Source organism: Taurulus bubalis (genome assembly GCF_910589615.1).
Source record: "Taurulus bubalis genome assembly, chromosome: 1".
Taxonomy (NCBI): domain Eukaryota; kingdom Metazoa; phylum Chordata; class Actinopteri; order Perciformes; family Cottidae; genus Taurulus; species Taurulus bubalis.
In genome coordinates, this window is record NC_136589.1 from 46,633,449 (window position 1) to 46,646,490 (window position 13,042).

The 13,042-nt window shown below is 41.2% G+C and overlaps 1 protein-coding gene across 1 annotated transcript in view; it reads left to right on the forward strand.

Annotated features, from left to right (window-relative positions):
* Nucleotides 1-778: 778 nt before the first annotated feature.
* Nucleotides 779-13,042, forward strand: part of syne3 (spectrin repeat containing, nuclear envelope family member 3) — a gene marked incomplete at its 3' end in the record, with an annotated part of 42,506 nt that continues 30,242 nt past the window's right edge. The window contains exons 1-6 of the mRNA XM_079214324.1: nucleotides 779-874; nucleotides 2,987-3,144; nucleotides 4,033-4,205; nucleotides 5,059-5,368; nucleotides 6,533-6,688; nucleotides 7,523-7,882. Coding sequence (XP_079070450.1) covers nucleotides 3,001-3,144; nucleotides 4,033-4,205; nucleotides 5,059-5,368; nucleotides 6,533-6,688; nucleotides 7,523-7,882 — 1,143 coding nt within the window. The 5' untranslated portion in view covers nucleotides 779-874; nucleotides 2,987-3,000. The remainder of the gene's footprint in view (nucleotides 875-2,986; nucleotides 3,145-4,032; nucleotides 4,206-5,058; nucleotides 5,369-6,532; nucleotides 6,689-7,522; nucleotides 7,883-13,042) is intronic.

Consider the following 13,042-nt stretch of genomic DNA (forward strand, 5'->3'; position numbering starts at 1 on the left):
GGGTAAATTGTAAGATAAAAAGCCCATAAAAAACAGCTGGCTGCTCTTACAACCTCATCACAAAGTTTCCAGAAAAACTATCCCTATTGGATATTAGATGTTTAGTAAAGAACATCTATTATTCATTTGTGAATACAAACACTTAGTAACTAAGGTAACTGTGTAATTGTACACAAGTGTATAAGCATATATATATATATATTCCTTCCTCCAAAATTAAACTATTATGATGGACTTTAGTGAACTACTGTGCCTATAAGGGATGTTTTTTTAGGTGAATACATTAATCTATCCACAAACATGACGTATATGTATTTATAATCCTTAATAAGAATAATTTGTGGTAAAACCTGTGAAATACCTTAATAATTGGAAAATAGAGTACCTTAGTGTAGCCTAGAATTGCTGTGTACTATAAGCCTAAAGGTGCTATATATTTTGAAAGTGTTACCTTTGACTATTTATTCATCATCATATTTAGTTAATTAAAAAATGTAATTGGATAGTAACATACCTTTCCATCCTAAATTTGCAGTGTTACAGTAATGTACAACCACAGCGTCTGTTTCAAACGAATGCATCACTTCAGTGTTTTATTTAAAACGTTAGGATTTCTATGACATGTGAAACGCATTGTTTCTATGTCCGTTGCTCTTTACACGGACACTGCAATATGTATTTTAGTAATAAACGAAGGTTGTTTCTGTTATAACTCCATGTCGTTATATAATTTACAAGCCGTCCCTGAAGGCAGCATGAAGTGTGTTGACTGCAGTGCCCTCGGCTCTACTTCCTGTGCAATAACTTCACTGTACACGGCTCAGGCGGCCAGTGTTCACTGTCGAGGCAGCTCCCACCTGATGAACACGAAGCCGTAAGTGTTTGTATTCTTGTAAAGCCGTACTTGACCAACACAACTGCACCGTTGTTCGGCTAGCTTACCGATAATAGGCCTGTCACTATCTACGAACGGTGAAGCTTCTGGTGCTCACGTTAAACCACTGGACGTTAATGACCGAGACCCGGTCTGTTGTCTCCAACGGCCGGGGATATTTACCCTAAACCAGTTACGCTGGCTCTTCAGCGCTACATTAGCATAGCATATAGGTCGTTAATACCGGACTGAAGTTATGTGTTTAAACTACACTGTGCGTGCTTACAGTTCAAAACGAGACTTTTCATGACGGTTTGAGTGCGCATTACCGCGGACGGCGGCACGTGTGAGTGAACTGGATTACGGTTGGGGTTAATGCGCGAGTTTGCGGCGCGAGCTGTCAAACGGAGGGAGGAGGGGCTTCACTGTCAACTGTCTGCTTCTTCCACTTTAGCCAAAGTAACGTTCCTCTTTTCAGACTGTACGCCGTGATGGCGCATGCGCAGCTTTTCTTCTGTTTACACACAGGGTTCTTACGGTCATGGAAAACCTGGAAAAGTCATGGAATTTTGAAATGGTTATTTCCAGGCCTGGAAAAGTCCTTGAGAAAAATAAAATCCCCAAAGTTTTCGAAAAGTCATGGAAATGTGTTATATTCATGGCGTTCATTTACGCTGAGTTTGAAATAATTAATATGCTTTTAAAAGAAAGACGCTCACAATACAAGCAGGAATACATACAGGCATCTATATAAATGTATATAGCTGTATGCTTTGTATTCTCATTGTTAGTTTAAATACTACATTTTCTCACTTTTTCATGTTTACACCGAGATTTCACCAAATGTTTGGTCATGGACATTTGGTTTAAAGTCATGGAAAAGTCATGAAAATCCATTGGTCAAAATGTGTATGAACCCTGCTTTGACCAAAGTAACGTTCCTCTTTTCAGACTGTACGCAGTGATGGCGCATGCGCAGCTTTTCTTCCGTTTACACAGGTGTTGCATACATGGAGCCCGCCTGTTGTGAGTTTGTTCAAACTAAGGAGAAACTGAGAGAAAGGGAAGTAGCAAGAAGTTATACATTAGTACTAATTGCTAGCAGGTGCATATTAGCTGTTGCGCCAACCTGAGCACATTTGGATTTTTTTAATGTTCATTAATATAAAACACACAAACTTAAAAAAAAATTATAGCCGTTTCCCCAATACATGTAGTTGTTGGATATAATGCTAATAATGACAATTTTCTATTAAAACTATATTTTATATATATATATATAAAATATATTCAAACACATTTATTTATTTATAAGTTAAGTATAAAGAACAGCTTTGTTGTATTTCACTGAGAACAGGGAGTTCTGCTTCATTCGACCAAGTTTCAAGAGTCTGAGGCAAAACCAGCCGAAAGAAGGAATGTTGTGGTCGTGGGGAGAAATGAGTCATGTGGGGAAACGTCCCAAGCCTCCTGGGTTTTATTTCCCCTCTAAGAAATGATGTGGTGCCTCTTTGGGCTCCTGCAGTGCCAACGGCCCCTCCCTCCCAGACTCTTTACTCGTGTTACCTCTGCCAGTTCTGTTCTCAGAGTTTCCCCTCCAGCAGACGGTCCTGAGGCCACACTGAGGCTGCCTCGTTGCTCTCAAAGCAGTCAGGCATTCCTGGAATTGTTTTACTGCCATGCTGCTTGAAAATGATCATATCAAGATGGGGGGACAAGTTATTTAAATTTCTTCCAAAAGTATGAAATATAATATCCAGTATGCCGTAGGTCTGTGTAGTAGAGCGGCATGACCAGTCACAAAAGAAGTCTGCCTCCTGGTTTTTATTAGAGAGAGAGAGCAATGTCTCCTCTATTCAAACTACGCTCCCCGGTATGCGTCAAGCTCCACTTCTCCTATATTTCCCATGACGCAACTACTCTTTTTATTAAGCCCTGCCTACTTTGTAAACGTCAATATATATTTTTTAAACTTCACGCTCCCAGTTTTTAACACAGGCTTTTTGTTAAGAAATTGAAAATATGTTTTTCCTTCAAAATAGAACTGGTGGAGTTCTCCTTTAACTTTATTTGCCTGCTGATACGGACGCTTACTTCTGTTCTTCTTTTCAGCCCAGGGACTGGCCATGACGCAGCAGGAGCAGCAGGAGTTTATGGAGAGCCTGGAAGCGGCCCTCACCTGGATGCGGGCCATCCAGGAGAGGCTGAAGGCCAATGACAACACCCAAGGGCCCTTGGATGCCCTGGAGGGCCGGCTCAGGGAGACGGAGGTGAGATACCTCCCTTACTGGCCCTTCACTTCGGACCCCTGCTGCAGTGTGGGCACCGCGGAAGTTTCTGCTCTTTGAGCAGGGTACAGTATCTGAGGATCCTTTAATAGGGTCCCCTGGCTACTTCCATTTTGGTAGATATGATACAAGTGAATTAAGAAGTCATGGACACAGATACATGAGAAAGTGAATAAAACAATTGGCAATAATACTTAAATATAATTATATGTAATCCTTAAAGGGTCTGACGATTTTAAATACGTAAAAACAATTTAGAATTTGAAAGTATTATAGTTTCTTGGTTATGGTGAGTAATGCACATGTACATGGAGCAAATAATGCTCCTAAATACATAACTTCACTATCTTCTTTTCAGTCGTCTACAAACTGTTTATGCCCACATCTTTATTTCCTTATTGTTTGTTGTTTCCATTGGCCTTTAATGCAAGTTCTTAAAAAGTTACACCTTGGATATAAATTCTGAAGTGAGATTTTTCTTTTGCTCATAGAAGATGATACTTTAATGAACTTCTTTAGGAGAAATGTGTGCAACATACATGGTGAAGATGATATAAAAAAAGTTATCTTGTGTCAAAGATGCTTGGCAGGAAGAGTGACAGATAAGTAATGGGGTTAATGGGAAATGTGCTCTTCATTTTGAGAAGTATTAGCAGTAATGATACACGTGTGAGGAATCTGTTATCAATCATCACGTTCTAATAAGTTCCCAGTAATTTTACCGCATGAGAGTTTTTTTTTAAATGTTATATATATATATATATACATATATATATATATATATATATATGTATATATATATATATATATATACAATATGCCTTTCATATTGACTATCATTATATTCTCTGTGCTCGACTGAATATGTAGAAGATCCATCAGTCGGAGCATGAGGGTCGTGTGAAGATGGACATGGCACTGGTGGCAGCTGAGAACCTCTTGCACAGCGGAGACGAAGAGCTGAGGACCCACACCCACGCCAAGCTCAAATACCTGAAAGGCCTGTGGGAGGAGACCAGCACCTACATCATCCACTGTCACAGGTGCTGCCCTACTCACTGCAGACCTCAGGCGGACCGTGAGTGTGTGTGTGTGTAGTAGGCATTTGACACACCTTGTTTGTTTGCCCTGAGGTCTCCTTTGGCTGCATTCCCAGTTAAGACAATAATGGTCTGTGTTGAGTACCTTTTGGATGTGTGTTTTCAGGTAATTGTTCCACACTTGACAAATAGCCATTACTTTCCCCGAGCCCAACAATAGAAATAACTTTTTTGTCCAAACAACAGTCCACAACCTAAAGATGTTCAGTTTACAAACATATAAATCAGAAACAAGCAGCAAGTCCTCAAACTGGATAAACTGTCTCCAGCAGATATATTTTCTTGATGAATGACTTAAACTAATTCATTGAGTGACCAATTAGTTGGTTTATTAATTCTGGAAGTTTTAGCAGGAGTTGAAATGACAACCAGACTCCTTGTGTACATAGAAAACATTGTAAGCAATTTGGAATAATACATGGCTAATTATAATGCATACAGGGCAAACATTTCAAAACAACTACATTGCTAAATGTACCACAGACATGCGTCTTTGAAGTAGTATGTTATCAGGCACTTATCTCTGTGTTGTTGCTGACACATCTTGTTTGCACAACATCTGGTGCTACATGACAGATAGCTGGGGGCTTTTAGTAGTATTTTAATGTTTGTTAAACTACTATTGTCTTTGAAGTTGCTCAATAAAACAATAGATCATATTTAGTGCCTCCACACAGCTTAACATGGCAATGGCTGAGCCTGCTAGAAGCTAACAGTGCTAATAGCACTAACAAAGGTAACAGTGTTTACCTGAGGAGGAACTAACTCTTCTTCATGTGTCTCCCCTCACACCCAGTCGCATAGAGTGGGTGTGGCTCCACTGGGGCGAGTACCTGAAGGCCTACGAGGAGTTTGAGCTGTGGCTGACGAGCCGACAGCGCGGCCTGGATGTCGCGGTGGAGCTGCAGCTTGGGGTGAAAGAAAAGCTCTGGCAGGTGGACCAGCAGAGGGTGGTGGCGAGCGACATCCACGGTCAGGCGGCGCTCCTGGAGAGGCTGTTGGACGAGGCCACCGCGCTGCACAACAGAACCCAGGACCCGAGTGTGGAGCCCCAGGCCCAGGAGAGGCTGCAGGAGGCCTACAACAACGTCAGAGACAGAGCCGAGGTGAGGCGCTTGGTCGTCGTTTGGAAAAATGTCTCCGTATGGCCCAACTGTAGTTCTTTTGCTCGACTTTACTGATTTACTGACCCTGATTTCTTCACGTCTCGCTGATGGCTGCTGTAGTAGCTGGGTAGTAACGAGTAGGGTCGACCTTCAGGGTCTTAGGCCTTTTTCTCGCTTTTACATAATTTCTTAAATTCACCTTTTAACCAAAATGAGCTGTTATCCAAGCTGCGTGCTCAAGGTTACGTCTTGAACAGGTCTTCGTGTTCGGTCTAGAATCAGACTCAACTGCACCTAGTCTTGGACTTAACACGGACTCGAGTACAGCCCTGGTGGTTTAATGCTCGTGCATGTCAGGAATCAGGGTCTTGCACTAGCTCTGCTAATGCTAATGCTAAGCTCGTGGCTTTTGTGAAAATGCACACAGGTCAGCTGGTACATCGTGTGTGGAATAATACTTTAATATACTTTAGGACATGAGGAGAGAAGATAAGTAAATGAATGAACTAAACAGAAACTGGGAGACAGAAAATGAAGATGAAGCCTGCAGTGAAAGCATGAGAATCCTCTTGAGTCAAACTAAAGACACATTCCTTTGTTTGATTGAGGAACTGCGTCTTTGTAACAGGAAGCACGGAGCTTAAGAACCACTTGCAGATGCAATGCCAGTGGCTTGAAAAGTTTTTTTGTTCGGCTCTCATTTTTTTCTTTCAACACACACACACACACACACACACACGGCGGTGAGGTTAAAAGGATGAAGTGTTTTTTCTCTGAGGAGATGATGGTGTGGAGGAGGCTGTGTAGTTGAGTGTGAGTGTGTGTGGGATTTGCACTATGTTTGAATCAAAGTGAGCGTACACTATGTGCCCACAAATCAGGGATCCTGTGGATCTATTAATACTAATAGTTTTGGTAATCTCTGGAAGCACCTCCTACTCCTAACTTGCTCTTCCTGGTTAGTCTCTGTGTTCTTGTCTAAAACATCAACGTGCTCTCAGGAGTCTTGCAGATCAACTAACAGACAACATCTCACATGAGAATACTAATCCATGTTCACGCTCATCGCTCAGATAAACCCAAATGTGAAGCCTGTAATGTGCATTGAAAGGTCTCCGTTCATTATGGAATAATGCGCTGCTAAAATGTCTCCTGCTGCGCTAGGAGCGTCTGTCGCTGCTTCTGAAGATCGCTGAGGAGCACCAGACGTACCGAGGCTGCGTTCAGAGGTTCCAGTCCTGGCTGCTGTCAAAAACCAAGGAGCTCACTGATCTAATGGAGAGGAAGGATACCGCCGAGAACAAGCTCAAAGCCTTACAAGTGAGACTCTCTGAAGCGGAATTAGGAAGCTGCTGTTTGATATCTTTGTTATTTTCAATAGGCAGAGGGAAAGAGTGTGAATAAATATTCTCAGCTGTGTGACATTTACTTTTTTGCTCTGAAAGTACCAACCAAATGAAGAATAGATATAATTGTCCTCCTGGTGAATGTTGCCACTGCAGTGAGACATTAAAAATACATAAATGCAGCGGTACAATAAGTGTGGTCGATAGCATTAGACATGTAGTCCAAATTCTGTGTTATTCCACTGCAACTGCTCAGTTTATTAAAGCTCAGATGATTTGTGTCTAAATTTCAGTGGGATTTTACTGACCCTTACGGAGTCTCCGGGGTAAAAAGTATAGACTATTTTCTACTGGTTAATTCAAAAAATTGACCACTTTAAAAATATAATAAATATGAAATAAAACAATAGTATAAATACATTGATTAAAATCTCTTTTTTTTTTTAGATAAAAATGTTGCTTATGTGCTTGTAAAGAAAATAGTGCATACATTAAAGTTCTCTCAAAATGTGATCTGTGTTAAAGCATGACATTTTGTTTACTTTATTTATAAGGGACCATGTACAATATTAAACATAAATGTTGCCTTTTTAATGTATTATACCAGAGCTAGAATAAATGCATAATTGGAGATTGGGGAGCATTTTGATTGGCTCTCAGTGGCTCTCAACATGGCGACGCCGAAGCCAGCGGCTTGTATGAGAACAGTGCAAAGCAGCGGTCTTTGTTAGCGGCTAGCCGTTATTTTTGTTGAGAATCTTATTGGTCACAAGTATTTCATGTTCATGCTCTTCTGCCCCCGTGTCAGGTTCTGGACGACAGCGTTGCTGGCGAGGAGAAGACCCTGCAGCACATCGAGGGCGTGGCGGAGGCGGTGAGGGGCAACACCTCTCCCTCTGGAGCGGAGACGGTGATGGAGGAGGCTGAGGAGCTGAGGCTGGGCTGGCAGAGGCTAAGGCAGGGCCTGTGTGAGTCGGAGGAGGGCCTGCGCTGCAGCCTGGACTCCCACAGTCAGTACATGGCCAGATGCCAGCGGCTGGGAGAAGACATCAGCCAGCTCAGGGTGCTTCTGCAGGGGCTGGACCAGGAGCTGGAGGAGGGCCGCGAAGCCAGGGGCCGCACTGACCGGACCGAGGAGCAGATAGTGGGCCAGTGGAGGAAATACACGGTAGGTTTTCTAAACACATCAGCCGTCTTATAAAGTTTAGTGGAAGTTTTCTAGATGGCGTAGCCCCGCCCTAAAGCATACCCTATTGGACTCTAAATGAGCATCATTTACTAAATGAACATCATACTGTATTGAAGGAGACTTGACTCTAGGGATTGAGACATGAACTCATGTTTACAATGTTTACTGAGGGAATCAATCAAGAGAGAAGTAGAGTCACTTGTATAGACTTCTATATACTGAAGGACAGGAGAGAATGCAGGTTTTAGGCACTTCTGCATTAACTTCACTTTTCAGACCTGGAGGTTTCCACTTTGTTAAACTCAATACAAGCAAAGATGGATGATAATGTTCTCCTTCTGCAGTGCTGCCCAGCAGCATTTCATACAGTGCTGACACTGGAACCAGAACGTATACTGCAGGAGTCCTGATTTAGTTTGATTAGAACAAATGTGAAGCTGATTGCCTTTTTACCACTTTTTTTAGATTTTATCAAAGGAGGAGCTTAGACATCCAGAGTTAAAAGCAGAGTTCTTACGATCATGGAAAACCTGGAAAAGTCATGGAATTTTAAAATGGTTATTTCCAGGCCTGGAAAAGTCCTTTTAAAAAAATAAAATCCCCAAAGTTTTGGAAAAGTCATGGAAATGTGTTATATTCATGACGTTCATTTACGCTGAGTTTGAAATAATAAATATGCTTTTAAAAGAATGACGCTCAAAATATAAGCAGGCATACATACAGGCATCTATATATAAATGTTTATTCTTTTAATCAAACTATTGTCTCTCATTCATTTGTGTCATGTAAGGTATACTGTATGCTTTGTATTCTCATTGTTAGTTTAAATTCTACATTTTCTCACTTTTTCATACATACACCGAGATTTCACAAAATGTTTGATCATGGAAATTTGGTTTAAAGTCATGGAAAAGTCATGGAAATCCATTGGTCAAAATGTGTATGAACCCTGTACAGAGAACTGTTGACCGTCAAGTACAACAGAAAACTGTACTGCTCTTCTTGGTAGGCGTGATATGGCTGTGTTTACTGTGAGACAATCAGTGGGTTTTCACTTTAATAATTATACATAAACAGGGAATGCGTTGTTGACAGAAAAACAACAGCTTGATTTGGAGGAGCTCTAAAGTCTAACAACGGCATCGCTCTCAGTGCTGAAAATAAATGTTAAAATGGAAAATCGGGTTGTGACCTCGAAATCATAAGTCAAACAGCATCCTTGATTTGGAGAATTGTGACACCGTTGTAGAATCCAGGTTACTGTAAATCCTTGTATGCACGCAGCAGGTCTGGAAACAAATTCCTTCGTCACCCCCATTTGTATTTTTCCTTTCTTATTTGAACCGGATTCATAACAGAATACTATGCTGCGTCTGTCAGTCCTGACTATTTGGAACAATTCTAAAGATGAGTATGTTATTACTCCGATGTTACTTCTGCAGTTTTTTTTCCATGTACGCGCTGATTGAAAATCCTAAGCGAGGACAAACACTCCTGCGTCAACAGTATTTATGTAATTCCTCCCGCTGCCAGAGGGGGAGACAAAAGCTCCACACTGCTGGTGGAAGTATTTCTATCTTCTACTTTACTACATCTTCCAGGGAAATACTTTAATATCTGCCACATTTATCCGACCGCTTTGGTTACTTTGCAGATTTTACTCAACATACCAAATAAAATTGATATATTCGAATAAATAAATTAAATAGGATATTATATCAATAAGGCTTTATCGGTCCCCATGGGAGTTCACAAGCTACCTATCAGTTTAAAGTAATACAGGACATGTATACAAATAAATAAAACGGAGCTCCACCGTTACCAGCTGCAACATTAAAGCGATGAACACATTAATGTATCGATAATTATAATATATATTGTTATGCAATACAACTCATTTTATTTTTAGAACAAGGTTGTTTTCACTCCAAAAGGTTAGTAAGTTACTATTGTATCTTGCAACCTTTCTAGAGGTCAGCTTTTGATACTTGGTGCTACGGACACATTTAGAAACAAAGGGACTGAGATTTGATACTGAATCTTTAAATCCTCGCTCATTCCCAGAATACCAAATGTATTTGTACTCCATCTGTCTTCCCCATCTCTTCTCTCTTCCTTTCTGTTATCCATTCTTCTCTGTAGTCTTATTTTCTGTCTTGTTACCTTCTTTCGCTGCCTATCCTCTTGACATAAACATTATTCCTCCTCTCGTCCGTCCCAGAGCTGACATTATCTACGTGCCCTGACATGATGACTCTTGACTGGATTCCTTTTCCATCACCGTATATTTTACCACCTATCTCACATTCCTGGCACACTGGAAACACAATCTGGCTGCTTTCTCACTGTAGTGGATCCACTGAATGAGTGCTTCAGAGAGGTGTGGCAGAGTCCCAGTCCGATTATTATTTATGCGTGTGTCCCTCGCACTGCGACGTCCATCCATCTCTTTGTCTGGCCGTGGATTTGATGAGCAGCATTGTGTGGCAGAAAAGTGGGTGTGAACGTGACAAGCTTTGTGTAGCTCTTGTACGTCTTCATGCACATGTTTGCACCGTGTGCCGGCTAAAGGGCAGAATGAGCAGGAGACAAAGAGTTCACAGGATCTTCCTGCTCCTGTGGACCTGTGGAGCTGCTTTGGTTGGGTGTGACTGGAATACTTAACGACCCGGGGCACTCATCTGTCTGTCAACTGCTGCATTCTAGACAGACTGTCACCTCACTCCGACTGTTTTTACTTTTAGTTTCGGATGTGAAGTGGATTGTGAACAGCTCCAGTTTATCTACATTGCAAATATGCCATTGTAGCTGAAATATTCTACTCGTGAGAATTTGCATGAAGAAGCACTGGATAGAAATGCTAAACAGTTGCAGAACATTCTCCAGTAATTGTCCTAACATTAAATTGAATATGGTGGTGTGCTCTTATTGAATAAGTGTGTTTAATAATTCATGACAGCGCATGTCAACTCCTGGAAAGAAGGGAGTTTTCACATTAGCACAGCTGTGCTTTTCAGCGGACTCTTTTCACAGATGTGTCATAGCCGGCTAATCGCAGCTGATAAGTCATTGTGGCTGCGTTTCATTTAGCTCTGCCAGTTAGCAGGCAGCCAATGATAACAGCGCGTAGTAGTGGTAGTGGTAGTTTCTCCTTGACACACCTGAAAACTCACTTGTCGTCCATTATCTGCAGCTGTGTCATTCTGTCCACCGTGGGCGATGCCAGGCTGTGAGCCACTTCCCGGGCTTTGGTATTGTGCATTTCGGTGACTGGCACATCTAAATGAGCCATTGTTTCTTTTGTTAGTTGCACCTGTTGCTCCTCCTGCTATGTAAGTCAAAATATCACCAAAAGAAAGGTGGCCTCAAAATGAAAAGCTGCTGAAAGCTGAAGAGAGAGGTCAGCTCCAGGCAGCGCACACAACATAGAGATAGACCAACAAGGTCTCAGAGTACACTTTTTAAAAATCTTTTTCTTTATATTTCAAAGTCACAATGTTCCTTTTTTGTTTGCGCTGCATGCATTTAATTTATATAGACATTTATATATTTAATGTCAGAACTCTGTACTACATAAGTATACGTGTGGCATTGAGACACAGGAGGCTGGAAAAGGGTCCATTGATGTTGTTTTTGATGTGCAAAGATGAGATGGGATTACATTTTTTTCTGGAGTTGAATAACTAAACTTCTGGAACTATGTGGCGTCATGCTGCATTCATGCAGCGTTAGAATAGGAAGACCAGGAAAACCTATATATTCAGGCATTATTCCAAGTAGGGCTGGGCGGTATGGCCAAAAATTCATATCATGGTATTTTATAAGATTCTGGCGGTTTCACAGTATAACACGGGATTTTTTTTTTAACGAGTAAACACATTGATTCCATTAACAACACCAGTCAACTAGACAGCAGTACTGTCAGCGAGCCGTCCACAGCCACAACAACAGCAGGCAGCAACATTTATTTTTTACAGTTTTAATACTGGGAACGCAGTGAAGCTACTTACCTGGTTAATTTTGAACCATGAGTGAAGCAAGTTACCCTAACAGCTTTTATTAAGCTGTAAAAAAATAAATGTTGCTGCCTGCTGTTCTTGCGGATATGCATGGCTTGTTGACGGCGCCGCACCACTCTTTGACGGCACTGCTGTCTAGTTGACCAGCGTAGAGCAACAACAGTTGTTAAATTCATACCGTATGGAAATCTGAAACCCTACACGGTTTGAACTGGTATACCACACAGCCCTAATTCCAAGATGGTTACCCCCACTGTTAGCCTTGTAGGTAATTAGCTGTTTTTGTTGTTACACATTTGTCGCAATTCAAAGTTTATTCTTGACCATAATACATCAGTCATAGATCAGAATATAGCTTCTTTCTATTTGGTCAAATGACTGTATAGGTAATAATTCAGAGTCTGCCCATTGTTTCCACGGCCCATTATACCAAAACCCAAATAGTCTGAACAATGTCCCATTCGTCCGACAGCCCGTTATCCGAAACAAACTCCCGTTGGACCGAAGACCCATTGCCCCGAAAATGCACACTCCCATTGCAAAAACGTGGCTAATTATTATACAGAATGACTTCATCAGACCTTTACGTTTTTCCAACAATGAAGCGGCACCATTGTTACTCGGTTTTAATTGGCTCACTCCACAGTAATTTTGCCTGTTAACACTTCTTTAGTTCTTTCAGCCAACTTAAAGTTATTTTAGCTGACACAAATTCCCTGAATCTCCAACTAAATTAACACTAGGGCGCTGACCTTTTGATTATTACCTTTTTCACCCCAGAGCCCCCATACATGGGGGAACAGGCGTTCTGTACTTCCCTCTATCCATTCTTCAAGTAGTAGTATGAACCCTCTATGAGTTTTATATCATTTTTTTTTCAGAATTTAGTTGTAAAAATGTTTGATATTTTCAAATAACTCACTTTTATACCATATTTTGATCATAACTATGAAATTCCAGCATGATTTGAGCATAATTTTATTGAGATTCCCCAAAATGGCTTGTCGAGCCGCCCCCGAGTTGTTCCAACTCCATGGTTCAAGGCCTAAACAACAACCTGCAGAGTTGTAAGAGCCCTCTTTGTAAAGATAATGACCTAAATAATCGGAATCTCAATCTC